Genomic DNA, 19,825 nt, shown 5'->3' with positions numbered 1-19,825 from the left:
CTCAACTTGAATTACTACTTGAACCACCTTAGTAAGCACTCCGCTATTCAAAACAGCAATCTGCAAATCGCTCTCTTGGTCTTCGGTACACTTTCCTTCTTTGGTCCTTAGCTTTATAATGAGTGATTTATGTTGTTATTGAGTTTTTTGGTAAAGAAAAAATATCAAACGAAAAGGAATCAACCAATGAGAAATGGTTATAATTAACAGTAAAGAAAATACAAGCTCAAATTCGTCATTATAATAATTTATTTGAAATTTATAAATAACAGCTAACAATAGCTTTTCAATGTATGGAATAAGTTTCTTCAGTCGATCTTGTTCGATGCTATCCCATTCTTCAGCGAGCGTCGTTTTGAGGTCCGAGTCTGAACTTTTCTTTTAAGGTCATCCCATAAATGCTCGAATGGATTTAAGTCTGTGCTACGCGCTAACCAATCCATAGCGGCAATTTGGACATCCTATAAATACTACTGCATTAGGATGAAGTTTTATCCAATACAACTGGCTTGGGGAACGACCTAATCCCATAAAATGTCTTCAATGTATCGATTCGCTGTTAATCTCCCCACTCCAACGCCAGTTTCTCTGATTTTTTTTGGACTTGAACACCAGTGAGGGCCCGATTTCTCAGTGATGTGCTGACAATGAATCGGTCATATCTCACGGATGTGCACGGGAAAGTTACCAATTTCTTGGTAACGACGGTAAACTTTGGAAACAGCTGACTAATGTTCAGTACACTGGCTATTTCTCACTGACTATGGCAGCTATATCAGCATAAAAGCGATGATTTTTAACAAATTCTCACTTCGAAAAAATTTTCGGGAATAAATTGAATTCAACTTTCAAAAGCAAATCATGAATTGCTGGTTGTTTAGTGTTATGAGAATTTTAAGTAAGCCTAGAAAAATAATAAATATTTCTGTCGACTTGTGGGAAACGAAAAAAACATTATATTCTGTATAAATATATATTACATATAAATCCTAATGTTATGATACATATATTACCATTTTATAGAAATTCTTTATTCTACTTTTTGACGTTTCAAGTAGCATAAAATGTTAATCCACACAAACGAACACGTTCCAATATAGATTACCCTGTATATTGGTGGCACTAAAATGAAATTCATCAGCTGAGCTGGTATCCAGAACAAACAACTGGTTTTGTACGTCGGTATGAACTTCTGTCTACATTCTTCGAAAATGTCTTTCTTGCCATCCATTATACTCATCGCTAACAACATTCAAAAGGTTAAAAGGCTTTTAGAATACTTTTTGAAAATAATTTTCAATTATCGTTATATTTTGAACCCTGGACCCCCTCAATAGCGATACCCAGCGTTATCCATCTTGCAGATGCCGAATGAGAGACTGTTAAATTTTACCTGTTTCGAGTTATCGTAAGAAGGTCGAATAATACCACCAGTCGGCATAAAAATTTATAGTTAACTGCAGCATTTTCTTTATTTTAAACATTTAATATACTGCAATGGATCCAAAAAGACCTAAATTAGACGTGGCAAGAACCAGTTTTCAGAATTCTAGTGAACAAGACGATTATTTGGAATATGGATCACAAATTACCTAAACAACAATCTGTATCAATTTATTGGTGATTTTTTTCCATCATGGATAAACACATTCTATGGAAAGAAACTTGAAGCCTTTTCATGGCTTATCTCTAAATTTCTCTTCGTAGTTTTACATCAAGTTTTTCTTGTATTCAATTAATTAGTCTTTCCATTTAGATATCCTTATCGTTAAGCATCATTGGTAATTGTTAAACGTTTAAACACCATCAGTCAACAATGTTTGGTTTTCTTAGAAAACCATTACTATAATACTCTATGAGCTACGTTTTCATCTCCATGTTTTTTCCAATAGAAATAATACATAAGCAACAAACGGAAATATCTCACACTGTTTAAAAAAATCGGAGATACAAGTAGATGAAACAAATGTTCATTGATATTATTAGCCATAGAGGAACGATGTCAATGATGGTATCTTCCAGAGAACCCAAAATGTATCACATCATGAAAAAGATAGCGGAGAAGAAATCGAAAAAATGGCATCCAAAAGGACAAGAGACAATACAGTAAAATAATTTTAAGTTGTTATTATACTTACAGGTATAAAATACCACCAAAAGTCCTGCAGTGAATGTTAATTGATCGATTGCTAATTTTTTCACGGCGATTTTTAAAGAACATCCTGGAAACTTTTTATCCAAAAATCTGTACCTAAAATGTAGAATATCCAATAAAGTTTTGTTTGTAAATGTGTTACCGTGAAAGACTAAAATTGGAGAATGTCGACTTTCACCAGTGAATGTCAGGCTGTCATTACATTCTTAAACATTCGTTGTCGACAATCACTGATATGGTCTAGTAGAGATCGACAAAGAGGCCACTTGCTGGTTTCCACCAAATCCTTTGTTCTGCTTGGAGTCAGCAGCTTTGTCAGTTTTATACAAGTTTTCATGGTGAGAGCAACGTTTTCTTAATTTTTTTCCAATACCCTAATTTATACAGAATGAATACTGCAGTAAATTGTGATCTTTTTCTTGGAAAATTATATGCATTAATTGAGCGTATACGAAAAAACAATTGTTTCTATTTTTCTCAAGAAAAGTACTCTAAAATACTTTCTAAAGTAGCTTCGGCTAAAACCTTTGAATCATAGACGATTAAAACGTTTCAATATTTTGGAAATGCATGATCGAGAGAAGGTAATTGTACTATTAGTACTAGAAGAAACAAATATACAATATTACACTTTAGAAAACACGGGAATGAATGTGAAATAGCCATGCCCGTCAATGCATGTTACTAGATAATGGTAGTAGGGATTAGTACGGTCCCTCAAGCAGCTATACTTGACTACTATTGTCGGTTCTATTGTGTCTGTTCGATAGTGAAAAACACTGCGTGGGTACCTACTTTCATTATTTTCAGTGGATACCGAGATAGAATATATATTTATTCAGCGCATATTCCCCTTTTTGTTATCCGAATACTTTCTCATTTTAACTTTGTGTGTCTCATACGTTTTTCGATATTCACTCCTCCAAACTGTAAGCTAGCAATGAGGAATTGTTCAGTATACTATATGAAACTGACTCTATAAGGGGCCACGGAAAAAGAATTCGGATGCTTAAAGAGTTGAAAAATATTACATAAGAAATTGTAATGTTGTATCAAAATTAATTTAAACAGTGTCAAACATAGTCCACCAAATAAAAGTATCGTTATGAAACCAGTGATCAGTTTTGAGTTAATCTCAAGATGTCAAGTTGATCTTATATATCTGCAGTCAAACATAGATGCCGAATATAAGTCATAATCGTGTATCAAGATCATTTAACTAAATTTGTCCAGCTAAGATCTTTAAAAACTGCAGGCGAAAGAAGTAGCGTATCACGTTCCTCCAATATTTTAACATTTAGTGGAAAGCCTAGTCATAATCAAACACAAGGCTCAATTGAAAGGGCCAAACAAGATATACAAAATATGCTAACTGCATGGATGAACGATAACGATGCAAATAAATGGTTGGAAGATTTACCCTTTGTTCGATTTGCCAAGAACACTACGTACCAAAGTTTATATGAAGCTATGTTTGGCATTGAAGCGAAAAAAGGCATAACATCGTCTTTTTGCCTAACGAACAAATCGCAAATATCGAAACCGAAGAACAGCTTGAAGAAATTGCCAATACTTTTAAAACCAAAAAACAGCTTGCAGAAACTGGTAATACGTTAGAAAAAAAATTGAGGCCTAAACTAAACAATGTTCTTAACGTCTATAAACATAGATAATCAATAAATGTGTGAATGAAAATTTGATATTGCTTAATATAAACTTACCTACCATAATGCTATCAAAGGACCACCTATCCCAGTTCCATAAATAGCAAATTTCGTGATAGATGCTGTGTCATAGGGCTCAATGGGTTTCTAAAATAATATCTGTATGTTTGAAATAATATAGGAGATGCAAACAAATGATATATGATATATCTAATTGTGTACAATTTTTTTTATCGATTAAATTTGACTAGTTTTGAACGCGACCTTTGAATGACCCCAATTGCCACGTGCAGTATTTGTTTACTTCAAGTACGACAGTTATTTTGTACACATTTTAGGTTATAATATCGGTAAAGAGTATGGAAAAAGTTTAAAAATCGATTTGTAGGAATTGTCTGATACAAGAGGGTTTTTTCAAGTTCCAAGAAAAGCGAAAACAAGAATACAATAGTATAAAGCTATGAGAAGAGATGAATTATCTTAAAAATCATGTTTGCATTGTTTTGAAGATCATTTTAATGTAACAAATGCTATTTCTTGATGGTAACCTAACCTAATTAACAAAACTAATAAAATTTGGACCTCGATGAATCCAGGAAATTTCATTTGACGTCACGACCAATGATGATGCGTTTATCAGATTTTAAATGAGTGAAATTACATGCATATTGTATTACTTGCAATGAAAAATTTTACATCATCTTTCGATGTTCCAGCTACATAAATTTTACTGAATGTGAATGATTATAAAACAGAAAATACTTACCGATAACTTCTTTGATATAGTTTGTTGTGAAAATTCCGATATTGTACATAATGATCCATATATAAGCGAATTGGTTAAAATGGGTCGTTTCTCCAAACAAGTTTTTAAAAAAAATCTCACATTGTTCATACTAAAAAAAATTAGACAGCAAAATTAATTGAGAAATACTTTAGTTTATTGCACAAACTAATAAATGATTAGTAATTCAAAGGTTTTTAGTGCCTCCATAGGTGTAGAAGATTAAATATAAAGTTAGTTTCATTTGAAAACTTAACTCGATGCTAATTGCAAAAATGACATCATAAATAGAGTTCATATAAATTAAAAATTTATTGATACATCCAAATGTTTTTGATTTTAGGTCTCTTCTGTTTTAAAATTAGTTTTTGTGGAGGATATTTTCGAAATTTTTCAGATTCTAATTTTAAAACAGAAGAGACCTAAAATCAAGAACATTTATATGCATTAATATATCAGAAGGTCTAAGAAATTAAGGAAATTTAAAAATTTATTTGACAAATACATTATCAATGTGTAATTTTAAATAAATTCAGTAGTTACAAAGAAAATTTTTGGAAATGGTTCGTACATATACGTTCCGATCGACGTCTGAACGCTATGTACAGCGTCAGTAGTCAATACATACGCGAACGACGACGTCTCGTTCACAACAGTAATGTACAAACAGTGCTAGCGTGGAGTCGTCTGATATAAAATGGATATAAATTACACACTTTTGTCACACGCCTATATTACTTGACGAGGAGGCACAAGACGATTGTATACGAAGAAAAATCAAATCAAAAAGGCACCGATTATTTATGAAATTAATCAAGAACAATTGAAACATATACTACAACATGTGCGGGAATATATAATACAACTGCCATCAAATAGGCATCCCAAGCTCATATCACCCGAAAAAAAAGTTGCTCATCACTTTTATTGTTTGATGCACAATAACATTGGACATTTTATGCTGACGCTAATACGACATTCACGCTGCAATAGTTCGAAATAACTAGAGACGCGTATTTAATTTTACTGAAATCATGTGTGATGCTATTTCAAAATAAGTCAATTTTCTGAACGATTTTCTATTGTACATGCGCAGAAGTTATGACCATTGAAGTAGCTGATCAGCACTCAAAAAATCATTCAGGAGCGTACGTTTTTCGAGAGACGATATTTTCTTCCCTTTTTTAGGGAGTCGCAAATCATTTAATAGTATTTTAAAGCTAACCATGTGCAATTTTGATACAGAAACAATCATTTATCTGTCAGAGTCTTCCCCGATGAGAAATAATACTCACCGATGGTATATTGCCAATTTTGAAATTACTCTAGATCTAGTATATTTGGAAATTAATCGATTCATTTTTGCAGATATTAATTGGAATTAATTTTCAGCTGCAGCTGCTTCAATTTTAATTTCATCAATTGTATTTTCAAAAGCAATAGGACCGCGTCTCCTTGCAATATGTGTCCAATTTCTAAAAGCCTTCTAAGTGCTTGTAGTATTTCAATTTTACTATAATTTTGATGATCGTTAATATTTCTTTCAGGTATGCACATAATTATGATAAATAGAATATAATTGTCATATAAAAGGAAGTTATTAATTTCAACTGTCAATAAAGTCATTTCTTTTTGAGATTACGTTCCATTAAGTAATCATAACAACCTCGTTCACTACCACGGTTTTTCCATTTCATTTGATTTTCAGCATCACAATCATATAGTGGAATAAATCAGATAGTGTTCCGATAGTTGATATACATATCACAAATGGCGATTTGAAAAATAAAGTAGGATTTATAACATGTTAACTTAATGTACAAGATGTTCATTTAAAAACGTAACTAACAAAATGATTAGAAAGTATAAATTTCAGGTAAAATATCTAGAAGAAAAATAATTATTTTTTTATTCAAGTGTATGAAATAATGTTTTTTTAATGGCACATGAGAGTACAAATTTTTCGTAAATATCGAGGGTAGTTATCTCAAATATGCCATGACAACAAAATTTTATACCAAAAAGATTTTTTTTACAACTGTGAATGTGAATTTATATCCTCTGAAATCTGCCTGTCAGTTTTATGAACAAAATTGAGTTGTCTAGCAAAATATTGAATTGTCCATCTTTCATTTACTATCAATTATTATTCCAATAAATGAAACTGTTTTATGATGAATAATCAATTATCAATTGACTCTGTTAAAAAAATCCTCAAAAAAATAATATTTCATGTTTATTTTGTCAATTATTTTGGCAGTATTTTACACTACAAGGGCTAAAAGTTAAATTGTCGGCCCCGCGAGTCATGATGAGCAAGGCTGAGATTTTAACTTTTGGCTTGTTTAGTGTATACGATTTTATACCTCGGTCAAAAGTACAGGAAAGAAAATTTAACATTCACTCCTAGTAAGAAGTACACGCTAGGATTACACTACAAAGGCCGAAAATCACCTTTCGGCACTCGTCGTGTAATATACTATTTTTTCATGGTGAAAAAAGTTAACAGTTACGCATTAATACAGATGCAGAAATGTCAAATCCTTTTGACAGTTGTTCAAAAATGTAATTCACTTAAACTAGACTTTTTGTAGGCATGCGGGGAGAGAGCTATAATGTTTTATGAACGATATTGGAATAGTTGATTGATTGAAAAATGGCCTGTGCTTCACTGGCAACAATTATAACTGCCTCTGCCTTGCTTTTGGAGTCTGCTGGACATATTAACTAGAGAATTAAAAGAGAAAACAAAGAAAAATTAGTTGAGAATGGATGAAGAAACATTTGAAAAATTTGTGTATGCTTTTGATCAAGAAATATTTCGTCTTGCATTGCTTCATATCAAGCGGCTTTTAAGGAAGCTTGACGTGGTGCAATAAAACGTATAATGAAATGCAAGGCGCAATATTTCTTGATCAAAAGCATGCGCAGATGAAGTTCAGCTTATATTGCAAGATCTGGTACTTACAATATTATCGATTTGATGGCATTTTTATAGCGTGCACGTTGCAATTCTAGGGAGAAATGAGTTTCTGATCTGCTGATAGTACGTCTCTCGCCAAAAATTTCATAGTTATCCCACGTTTTATTTTCCTAATGAGTTTTTTCAACTGTTTCTTCACATTCTCAACTAATTTTTGTATGTTTTCACGTCTTAATCTATAGCTAAACTCATGTATCTCCTTAATCTATCCAGCCGGGGCATGACCCAGCATCGTCTGAGTGCTTTTTTATGCCCATTAGATTCCAGAAGCAAGGTAGAGATTATATAATTATTGTTAGTGATACACTGACTCCATTTTTCTTGTTTACTTCACCTAACATTATTATTTTCATTTCTAAACCGCATACAAAACTAAACAAAACGTGAAATCGTTTACAGTATTTACAGTATTTATCTTGCAATAAATTGCATGCAATTCCTTGCATGTTTCTTTGCATCATGTCAAGCGGCCTTTAGATAAAAAATTTTATTTCAACAGAAGAAACGTCATATGCAACCCAAGTGCTCTAACATTGGTCGTTCTTATAGGGTTTAACATTAAATTAATAAGACATAAGTAATTATGTGCTATGCAATTCCAACATTTGAATTGTGTAACTTTTTTTTCCATTAAATTACCGCGTATTCAGTATTCAATCCAATAAAGCGTATCATTTTGATACTAAAAATAAAATCCATAAAAATAACATAACACGGCGTAATTCTTAGCAACATATGAAGATGCTATGTTTGCTTATTGTATAGATAAAGTGGATAGATACTAATTATAATTTAGTGTATCATTACTGACTTTATAAAAAACTTTCTCATTAGGCATTAGACACTTTTTTGTAAGTGGTATTCCAATAATAAAAAAATCTTTTTTTGACACAAACTTTCACACACACAAAGAATAATTTAGTTAATACTCACATTTTAAATTCTTGAAAATATCTAATTTCCCAACTGCACACGTACTAAATCAATATAACTATAAACCGTGAATCTTTCATATATCAACTGATAGATAAACTTGTTGATAACAAGATAAGATTATAGTATAAACACAAGTTCTGTAGTTTAATTACGTTATTTTGTGTGGAGACCCTATTCAAATGAATTGAGGACAAGCAATTTCAATTTAAAATAAATGTAGATTAGGGTCAACAAATTTCAACCTTTTCAATGAAGGATAATACGTAGCAACGTGCTTCCTCTAGAACTGGTTCCAATTAATAATAATAAACACAAATTTTGTTTTTTTGTGTTTATATTAAAGTACTAATAGATTATTTTTTCTATTTTTTTTTCAAATAAATCACCCTGTATTTCATGTAAGTATCGAAAAGTACTACCAACAAACTTTTTCCCTTATCAAGCATTTCCTATACCTAAAATTATTAGTTCTCAAGATATTATTATTTGTCTGTGCATAAAAATGATTATGCATTCATATCTTATAATTTAATAATTAATTGTCAGGTGGATATGAGTTATTTGTCACAGGTACATACTAATCAATCATCCTGCTCCGCTGAGATCTAGTCGTTCGATAACTGCTCACTTCGCTGTCCCGAGAAAGAGTGAACTTACAGTTCGATCCAAAATCTCTCGCCTAGGTTCATGTAAAGAAAGGAAAATGAGGGAGTGTTGTGAAACCATGTACAAGGTAGAGAAATGTAAGGTTTGTTGATTTTTCGAAGGATCATTTCGAATTCGATTTCGATCGAAGGATTATTGTTTTATTGAATACGTTATTCGGGGAAACGGTCGAAGAATAAAAATGTATACCCGTAATATGTATTTTCAAATGCGAGAGCACATGGCGTAGTCGCGAAAGTTAGACTCAGTTAAAGCAATAAATTTGTTGTTTACTATTGTTGTATTAAGGTTGTTGATATTGATTTTTCTTAGTTTTGCGTTTCTAGTTATTATGAGGTTTGTTCCAATCTGCTAATCTGGACCGTTCTTGGAACGGTTATCGGAAGCGTTTATAGATATCTTCTGCGCAGTCTCCGGCTATGCACGGCTCTTGTAACAGTACTTGCTATCAACCAAGTATCAAAAATACCGTCCCGGAAACGGTTCACAAACGATACTTAAGTCTGTTAGAGCTCAAAACAAAATCTTTCGTATAACTGTAACTGTCCGGCTGGAGCACGTAATCTCTATTGCGCAGAATCGTCACCGTACCAAGGACGGGCTGGAACGAACCTATATTCTGACATGTATTTTCGTTTGTTTTGTTTTCTTAAAATCCAAGTAATTCTTTGTCTCTCCTTAACGACATTATGTGATTATTCTCAGTAGTGTATTGGAAAGAGCCAGTATATATAACATTAATACATAGTAGATTAGATAAGCTAGAGCGAAAAGGTCGTGAATCTACCTCGCTAACACTTTTACTTATTGATATCTAGTGTGTACCCTAGACTGTTCATCTGTCAGGTAGCAACGACTTTGCAATGTGAGCTACCTGTATGAAGGCTATGCGGCTTACCTCTTCTGGTTTTAAAGAGCTTGAATGTTAGTACAGTAGTCTTTATCTATGGATTGCCTCGCACTCACAAAGGAGATGTTCAGCGGTTTCTTTTGGTTTATTATAGAAACGTATAACCTTAACTTCCCCAGCCAGAAACTCTTCAGGAAGTGGTATTCGACATCACTTGAAGAATTCAAATAACTGGTACTCAGATGGGGTGAACAATTAACATTAAATTGGACGCCACCAGCTTTTTAACGAACGACGTGAACAATTAATAAAAAAGACGAAAAAGCTGGAAACACCTTATGAATCAAATATAAATAAAAACTAAACAAACTAAAACTCTCCCCGGACACGATTATCCAAATTAATATTTATGCTAAGAACAATAAAACAAATTTCAGCGAATTATAAATTTATTGAAAAAATAATAAATTCGCATTAACTGCGTATCCAAAAGAGCACAACGAATAAAAGCAGTTATAAATTAAGAACAGCTTAGATTGATATATTAAAGATAAGACTAGGACTTATATATGGAAATTTAGGATGGTTACAGCCCTCAATTGAATTCCAAGTTGTTAGAGGTGAGTTGAATTTGTTTGTTTCCATTCAGAGTTGGATTGCTAATGGTTTGCGTGAGAAACATCATTTGCTTTTTGACCATTTATTGGAAATACTTGCATGGTATTTATTGCCACACCCTCTCTTATGTTGCTTGTAGATAATCTTACCTAGCTGTGGTTTACTCCACGCCCATTGAAGCCGGTAATGAGTTCATTGTATTCTATTTTTTTCTCTTTCCGTTTATAATTTGCCGACGAAATTTGAATGAACACTGGCCAACTCATTCATCTTTGAATAATGTATCTTTTTTTATTCCTAAACTTTGATGAATAAAATAAACAAATTACTATATAAACTTTATTATAACAAGCGTTCGTCTTTAAAAATAAAGATCTAATATGATAAAAACCGACATCTTTAGTGGGCGCAGTTTAAAAATGTAAAAATATATACATTGTCTGGATATATACCAGAAGTTAAATAAATTAATATGATCACATGTATCAAAAAGTTTAAATGTAACAATAAATAAAATCATTTATGTACATTCCTTAGCAATACTACTACAAAAGAAAATTATAGAGCTGGACCGGCGTCTTCATCAAAATTTGAAAATGGATCTCTTGTTTCCTCTATCCGATGCATATTTTCTATAGAAGCAGCCATAATTCGTAGATTATCTACGCCAGTCAGCAGTTGTCTGAAACAATCAAAACAATATTAATTTTATAGTGAAAAATTGATAAATAGGACATATTCAACCCTTTAGAGGACAAGGAACGAAGAATGGGAAAATAGTCATTTGATAAAGTGGAGAAACGAATATATACTTGGATGAGACATGGTTTGACAGCCTTCTTTATTAATAAATACAGAAGTTATGTCAGAGGGTTGGAATATGGTTGTTATTAAGTCATCAAAAATATAATATGTTATTAAAAAATTCAATCTTGGTAAGCCAATGAGGTTTTAGAACATAAATTGAAATAAAATACTAATTATTTTCGATATTTGTTTAACAGTAGGGTATAACAAACGTGATATACAATTATGGATGATTAAAGATTATCCAGAAAATACTCCGCTATCCTATCTTTACACATACCTCAAAGAATGTTCCGCAGTACTTGCAGCAGTTCGTAATTCTTGAGCTAACTGAATATAATGTAACTGATTAGAAGAGTTGTAATAGCCATGACCACCAGCAGCTTCTTCTCCTTTGAGACTTTGATTTTCAGCTCTCGCTATGTTTAATTGATTCTAAAATTTGAAAAAAGTATTAGTATTATTAATCAATAACTCACTATCACCATTCCTATTCATTAGAAAGAAAAGAAAAAAGACCCAAGTAATTACCGTGGCATATGCCTCCTTAGTACCATCTAACAAGGATATCAACACAGTATCTCTTGTTAAATATAGAAATAAATGAAGAGCAACAAGGCTTCAGACACAATAGATCAACAATAGATGCAATATTTATGAAACTCGTAAAAGGCCCTACGCATTTTATAGGAAGAACGAATCAAGAAAAAAGTGATACAAATAGTCAAGGAATTCAACTCTCTAAACCGTACAAGAGTACAACACAACACACTTACAGTTTACATTCCAATAACAAAAGGAATTAGACAAGGTGGCAGTCTAAGTCCACTGTTCAACCTTCTCCTAGAATGCATAACAAATGGAAGTAAAACTGCAGGAAGAGGATACATGATAGGAAATAGCGAGTTCCAAATTGTATGCTGTCCTCATAGCAGAAATAGAAGAAGAAAATCTACAACGAATTCTTTTCAAATTTAGCGAATGGCAGATCAGTTCACTATGAAGATATCTATCCCTAAAACAAAGTCTGACAATAAGTAAAGACGCAGTACGCTGCAAATTAGCGATAGACGATTAAATAATAGCAGAAGTTATGAACTGCAACTATCTAGGAACTATAACATCAAGCAACAGAAACATCTACGAGGAAGCACGCATGCAAGCCAACAATGCTGCAGAAATATCTGGATGTTCACGCGACGTCATATGGTGTAACAAAATCATGTCCACATTAAGCAAGGTGCGTATATACAAAACAGCTGAGACGAGATCGGATACAAGCAGGAAAAAACAACTTCTCAGAACAACAGAGATGAAAACTGTTAGATCAATAGCCATCCTGGACAGAAAACGCTGTTGCGACATTAGACAGATGAAAGATATAGTCAGATGGGTAAAGAGGAGAAGACGAGAGTGAAAAGTAAAGAGGAGAAGACGAAAGTAAAAAGAGCAAGTCGACAGAATGAGGAAGTATTTGCTGGTGAAACAAGCATTAAAGAAGCCAACCACTAGAATATGAGTAGGCAGACCTCCAAAGAGAATCATGGACATCCCAAAATCGAGACTGAAGAAATTGAATATTACAGGGTAAGCCCTCAAAATAAGTGAAGGAAGATTTAATCAATATACATGCCATTTTTTTAGAAATTCATATAAGAGAAACACTTTTTATAACTTTTTATATAAATACTTACAGTTAAAGATTTTATTTCTTGCTTTAGCTTTGATACTAGAGCCTCTGCAGTTGTAGCCCGTTTCTGTAAAGATATATTTAAATAAGTTGATAGACACTAGTACAAAATTAATATTATTAAGGCTTCGAAACAATCATTTAGAGAAACAGATATGAAACAGTACTGTTGAAGCAATAAGTATAAATAAAAAAGTATAATTGAACTTTTTATTTTGATAGTGGCGTAATCCCTTTATCTTCAAATGAAGATATTAAAAGGTTTGCATTTCAATGAATTTAAAAATATACCTATAGGATACTAATGACTCATATTATTTAAGTTTATCTAATGGTGATAAATCTATAGTTCATACTAAAATAGTTGTAATTATAAAGTGAATAAGAAGTGATATTTTATGAAGAATGAAGTTAGGTCACTTTAAAAATTCTTAACTAGCTGCTTTATAAAATTTCAAGGTGTCAAAATCCATTCAAAATAATTAAAGATGTTTCAAATTGAAAAATAAAATACTGAATTTATGTCAGATATCTTTAAAACACTTCAGAAACATAATTTATGTGATTAAAAACATTTTTTAACAACATAACGTGATCATAAATTTCTTACAAAATGATTTACTTCTCACAATACCAAATAATGGTACTACCTGGTACATGGATAACTCCAGGATAAATGCCTTGGCCGGAGCAGGTTTCTGTGGAGAACACTCCAAAATAAGTAATTTTTTTTCACTTGAAAAACATGCTATGTCTTCCCAACAGAGCTGCCATACCAACCATAATGACTGAAATGATGTGTCTAAGATTGTGCTGGAGTGTAAAAAGTCTGTTACTCATTCTCGGAGTAGTAAGAGACTTTTCCGAGATGGAAGGAAAAACACAGACCCCGTCATCTAAGACGCCATCTACACAATATAGGCATCACGGACGATCCAAAATGCTGCAGACCACATGGATGAGTGTCCCGCCCTCAAACACCTGATAAGCCACATAGTTTGTCAAGCCAAAATGCCTGATTATCTTTTCAAAGCATATTGGCATTTGGTAATTGGGAACAAACCGCAAAAAACTGGTTAAACTTAAAAAAATCAAGTTATCGGTCTGAAATAACTCACTCAAAGGTCACAAGATTGCTATTCAACATATCATTACAAAGAGCTGTAAACGATGTATAAATTATCACTTAACACAGCTACTCACAGGACATGGATGTTTTATTCCTTGTTTGTATCATTGTAAAATTACAGACTCACCATTTTGTCTCTACTATCCTAAAGTATGTATGTCAAAGATGTCAAGAGGAATGTAGAGCAACCATATCACAAATCAAAGGTTTACTGTCACCAAGGATTATGATGAAGTAATACTTTCTGGTGGTTTTGTTACTGTCTCTTTATAATCAAGGAGGAGGGGTTTTGGTAGGTAAAAATCGCATATATCCTCTTAACTCCAGCAACTGAGATGTCTCTAAGATTTTCCCCTTCATTAAAGAATACACTATCTCAAATATAACGAACCAAACACACAAACAAACAAAAAAGCTACAAAAAAATACAAATGAAACAAATAAAAATAGAACAACTAGGAACGGAAGCACATATAAATAAAAGTAAACAAAAACAAAACTTAAGAACACAATCGTACACTCAGACAAAATAAATAAAATCAAACAGAATCATTATAAGAAACAGAAGGACAACAAAAAATAATCTTTCAAGTGTGTTCAATAATTTAAATTCTTATAAATATTTAATTAAAAATTATGATGTTAAAAGTATAAATTAAAATTATAAACAAAAATGTTTGTAACAGTTACACACATTTTTATATGTATATACTTACATTACTTTTTTCTAGATTATCCTCCACCTTTTCAAGGGCCCTGGCAAGATTTTGGGTATATTCATGCTCCTTATTTCTAGCAATTTCCAATTCTCTACTTAAGTTATCACACAATCTTTGATTTTCTAACAATTGTCTTTTAGTAATGTCTAATTCATTCCTCAGTCTTTCAGTTTGCTCTTGTGGACTATGTGGAGCAGATAATGTGTCACAGACTGCACTGTCTGTGAGGAAATCAGGCAAACTCTTTGAATTTCCCACCTAGAAAGAAGCGTTATATTTATCTATGTGAATAAAGATCTAGATGAAATGGTTGTAGTAAATGGTATAGAAAATTATTTGCAAAAATAGATATGAATCAGTTGATTTTCACAGTACACAGCTTCTAGTCCTCTACCAGGCCCAGATTCATACACCTTTGGAGTATTGCTCGCACATTTAGAGCTCGGCTCCTAAGCATACTCTGAAGATGCTCGACTCAATATAGAAGAGAGCAATTCGATTTATAGGCGATCCAGAGGTGACCAGAAACTTGGAGAGCTTAGAGCATAGAAGAAAGGTATTGGTCTATCAGGGTAGGAAGGATCCCCCCATCACATGACTATGACCCAATTATTTAATTTTTCTAACTACAGGGAATGTGATCCAGTTTAATTTCAGACCATTCAGATCTTAATTGGGTTAACCCAATTACAGTTTCCAAGAAGTTTTTAAAGTCAGTCAATATTGTACTGTGGTCACAAAAAAAATGATTAAAAATTAGAACTGATATATGTATTACAAACTAAAAAAGTGGAGTATAAGCTTTCAGATTAGTGTATTCTTATTCTTATTGTGTGATAATAAAGAGAAATACCTCACTAGCTGTTGGTACATTTCTTGAACTGCCTGAGTTGGGTAAAGGTAAATCTAAAGGGAAATCTTGATTTCTTATAGGTAAATCTAATGGAACTGGTTTATTGGAAGTACTTTCCACTTTTATACCATTATTTCTATTTATTCTCCCTGGTGTAAAATCAGGAAGATTGTTCATAACCCCATTATAATTGTCTGGTGAATTATTTCTTAAGTAACACTAAAACATTGGAAAACAATAAATTATATGTACTTTACAGATTAATAATATGGTAAATATATTGAATATTACAGATTTCTGCCAATGAGGTGGACTCAATTGTTATATATTATCCCCATTAACACTAGTAAGACTGAAATTTTGAATTACCTACAAAGACCAAGTGTGGTCAAATGACTCATTCATAGGTTGTAATGTTTTATTCGTATGCTATCGTTTTATATTTATATTTTATTAGTGGACATATTTATTACCAAATGAAATGGCTCAACAGTTATTAAAAAAAGTTTATTAACTGATACTATCACAATTTATCAGTTTTGAACCTAACCTAACCTCAGCCATGATGTCCTCGACCCCAACCTTAATCTCTTTCTGTTCTTAGGTTTATACTACATAAAGTCGAGAAAGGTGCTGAGTCTAAAACATTGAAATAAATAGTAATATAACAAAGTTTTCTGTTTCTCTCAATATTGAAATTTTTATTTTATTATTATCAATAATTAACATAATGTACAATTTTACCATGAGTGTTGTCATCATCAATGGAAGAATCACTATTTTATGTAATATTGCAATAAATGCAAAGGGAATGATTACAATACATTATAAAATTAATGTGACATGTAATACGACTTTGATTTGATAAGAACAAAACAAGAAAGAATCAAAAATGTTCATTTCAACTACCCAAACCACAAGTATATTTATTTAAATGTAAATATTTACTGCATTAGTCAAATGCAAATGACCCCTGAGGTCTTTCAAGGTATGTAATCATTTATAATATATTTTTATATATGGCTGATCATAAAACAACATAGAAGTCATTTGACCACACTAGTCTTCCTAGTGTTTAATCAGTTTGATTCTGTTCTTTTGATAATAATTTGCTTGAGGATTTTCAGAATCCCAATCAATCTTTTATACATAATTTAATCACAATCATTAATATGTACTTACCTGTTCAATGACTAGATGATCCTGTACAAAATCAGGTAATGCTGAAGGATATTCTGGAATTAACCTAGAAGGTTTGGACTCTGGAATGAGATTACTATAGTCGGAAGATGCTGAACGGTTTTCATACACCTTTGGTCTGGCACCCTTTGCTTGGTAGTTATCAGTTGAAACGCTTTCAAGAAAGTGTTTAAAAGAAAATGGATTGTCTTCTCTCTTATGACTATCACCAGTGCTTGAGCCAGAAGCTAGAGGTATATATTAAATTAGCCCCCAAGTACCCAGTTATTTTTCCAAAGATTAAAAAAACGAATCCACATTACTTTCATAAAAATAGAATTAACTCTGTTGGTGTTATTTATTTTTTTGTCATAATAATAATAAGGAAGGCAAGTATACATTTCTATTATTGTGAGAGGATAAAAAAAATTTACTGACATGTGAAACATACCAAGCAATCACCCATGTAAAAATATTTGATAAGTAAACAACATAATCGCCCAAAAATATTTGTTTTTGAAGAAAATATCATGAGAAACGCATAAAGGGGTGTATATAAAGGTGTGAAGTTAATTTTAACCTATTATTCGAGCTGAATGTTTATATACTACTAAGTAACAATAAATAGTGGTGAAACATAATTATTCAACATTAAATATTAGTGAAACAATAATCACTAATGATAAAATTTTTGAAATATTTTTCATTGTAGGATGATATATGAAACTAAAAAAACTTAGTATTTTTACAAATAAATATTATTTGAAATGTATAAAATAAATAGCATACCCGAGACTCCTGTTTTTGAATTTCCTAACCTATTGGATTCCCTTAAACTAAATGGAGAATCGTCTCCTAAATCTAATATCATATGTGATATCGGTTCCGAATCAGAATTATCTTCGCCTTCTTTATTTTCAATATGTTTGGAAGATAGATTCTCTTCTGCCATTGTATTCTAAAAAGTTTAGTTAAAATATTTTTAGTACCTTAAAATAACTATTAAATGTCAAGTTATATTTGAAATGTCTTCAGTAACAAAACTGCTATACTACTTAGGCATATTTTGATGTTGTAAAGATTTTGTATTTCATTGACTTACAAACAACAAACCAAAATATTGGTGATAATGACAAGAATAATGTTCATATCAAGTCTAGTTATTATTTCTTCAATCTTATAAGTTTTTTTGTGTCTATTTCTCATCTTATGCTTACAATTTGCTTGAAACTTGAGAAGCTACTCATACTTCATTCACCTTATCGAGTGACATTTACGTGAAATGAATCACATTATTTATTATTATGTTGTTTGTTTACATTTTACTATGGAGTGAGGTAATATCGTGTAATTTGTTACGTCAGAAGACAGTCTGACTGATTTGGTTAAGCAGACCGTTTTATGCTTTATGAATAAAATGGCCAAACTACTAATGTCACTGACAGAATACAAAACTGTGTATTACTACCACAGATAAATAATAAGAAGTTTACGGCCACAAACGACATGACATTAATCAGTTGTTAAGTAAAGCTTGGTTTATGTAGCCAAAATTGAAACTAAATTAACATTAAAATTAAACTAAATTTTCTTGGTTGTAATTTTTTGGTTTATGCATGGAGAATAATTGTAAACTACTGGTAAACCAATAGAAATTCACGGTATGGGTCCTTTTTGTCATACAAATGTGAAAAGCTCATAACACTATTTATTGGCGTTCCATTGTCTAAAGGACATTGCTGACTTTCAAACAATGCTTCTTCGTATTTTTTTGATAGCTGTTTTAAAAATAAAACTCCACGGCGGAAATCGGCGCGATAACGCGAATATATTCCCAAAACCAATGAACAAGGATGTTGTAAACAAAACAAAAACCGAACGTATTCTGTGCTTATAACCTCACAAAATTAAGGAATTAAACTAAGAAGTTAAAAGTTGACTAATTCTTAGTTTAATTTTAATTCAAATTTACGGTTAATTTTCTGTATAAACGACAAGTAGCTACCATTTCAGTGTCTTTCAAAAAGTAATTTAATTTGTTAGTTTAATGGTTATTTTTAATTTTGGTTGCATAAACTAATCTTGAATCAAGTTTTCTAATAAATTAGGTATCTTCTGTATGTTCCTAAAACACATGAGAAGCCAAACGATCCTGATGATCCACTAGCAGACCACATAAATCTAATTTTGATTTCTCATATGTAAATCTAATAGAGCTGGAAGTACTTTCTCTACACTTTCAGACAGATGAGAAATTTTCGTTTTTTCACAACAATTTTTCTTCTACATACCAGCATTAGTTTCTATGTCTACAAGGCCTGAATGACAAGTTTCATGTTCACAGTAACTGACTAACCGAACCCAATTTGTACAATGGAATACGTATTTTTTTTCCTCATATCTTTTGACTCACTCCAGCCTTTCCACCAGTCTATATTCAAGCTAAAGGAATCAGTACTGTCATATTGTACGTACTTCCATCCTCTAAGGATGAATTTACCTTCTGTACTTAGCACATGTAGCAACATTCTTCAATTGTCAAACTTCAGTGAAAGTTCTCGAACTGCTTTTTTTATTTGCAGAAGCTATTTATTACATTCTTTGAAAATTTGTTGCATCGAATAATCACCACATACGCGACTTCGGTACAGCACTATATTCCGGAGAGTAAACGTGTGTCTATGGTGTGGAGGAAGAAAGACGAAGGAGCGCCAGTTTTCAGACGGTTAATTTTCTGACTTAACAACGAACTGTGAACGCTTAGTATTATAGGAATCTAAAAAACACGGTGA

General features: G+C 31.9%; 2 protein-coding genes across 4 annotated transcripts; both read right to left on the bottom strand.

Annotated features, from left to right (window-relative positions):
- Nucleotides 1-954: 954 nt before the first annotated feature.
- LOC130893108 (mpv17-like protein) lies at nt 955-9,174 on the bottom strand. 3 transcript variants are annotated; one of them, XM_057798908.1, is made up of 5 exons: nt 9,101-9,174; nt 4,586-4,715; nt 3,881-3,966; nt 2,139-2,251; nt 955-1,242 (listed from the first exon to the last, which is right to left on the bottom strand). In XM_057798908.1, the coding sequence occupies exons 1-5, from the start codon at nt 9,109-9,111 to the stop codon at nt 1,031-1,033; spliced, it is 552 nt and encodes a 183-aa protein (XP_057654891.1). In that variant the 5' UTR covers nt 9,112-9,174; the 3' UTR covers nt 955-1,030. The 3 variants fall into 3 exon arrangements, with proteins under 3 accessions (XP_057654891.1, XP_057654892.1, XP_057654890.1); XM_057798909.1 differs by lacking the exon at nt 9,101-9,174 and adding an exon at nt 8,520-8,813; XM_057798907.1 differs by lacking the exon at nt 9,101-9,174 and adding an exon at nt 5,899-6,206.
- Nucleotides 9,175-10,981: 1,807 nt separating this feature from the next.
- Nucleotides 10,982-18,060, bottom strand: LOC130893107 (endosome-associated-trafficking regulator 1). The gene is made up of 7 exons (XM_057798906.1): nt 17,823-18,060; nt 17,037-17,281; nt 15,855-16,073; nt 14,999-15,259; nt 13,158-13,220; nt 11,744-11,898; nt 10,982-11,338 (listed from the first exon to the last, which is right to left on the bottom strand). Exons 1-7 carry the CDS (start codon nt 17,983-17,985, stop codon nt 11,215-11,217), a joined length of 1,230 nt encoding a protein of 409 aa, XP_057654889.1. The 5' UTR covers nt 17,986-18,060; the 3' UTR covers nt 10,982-11,214.
- Nucleotides 18,061-19,825: the final 1,765 nt, after the last annotated feature.

Source organism: Diorhabda carinulata, chromosome 4 (assembly GCF_026250575.1).
Source record: "Diorhabda carinulata isolate Delta chromosome 4, icDioCari1.1, whole genome shotgun sequence".
Lineage (NCBI taxonomy): Eukaryota > Metazoa > Arthropoda > Insecta > Coleoptera > Chrysomelidae > Diorhabda > Diorhabda carinulata.
This window is presented reverse-complemented; position numbering and strand designations above follow the sequence as displayed.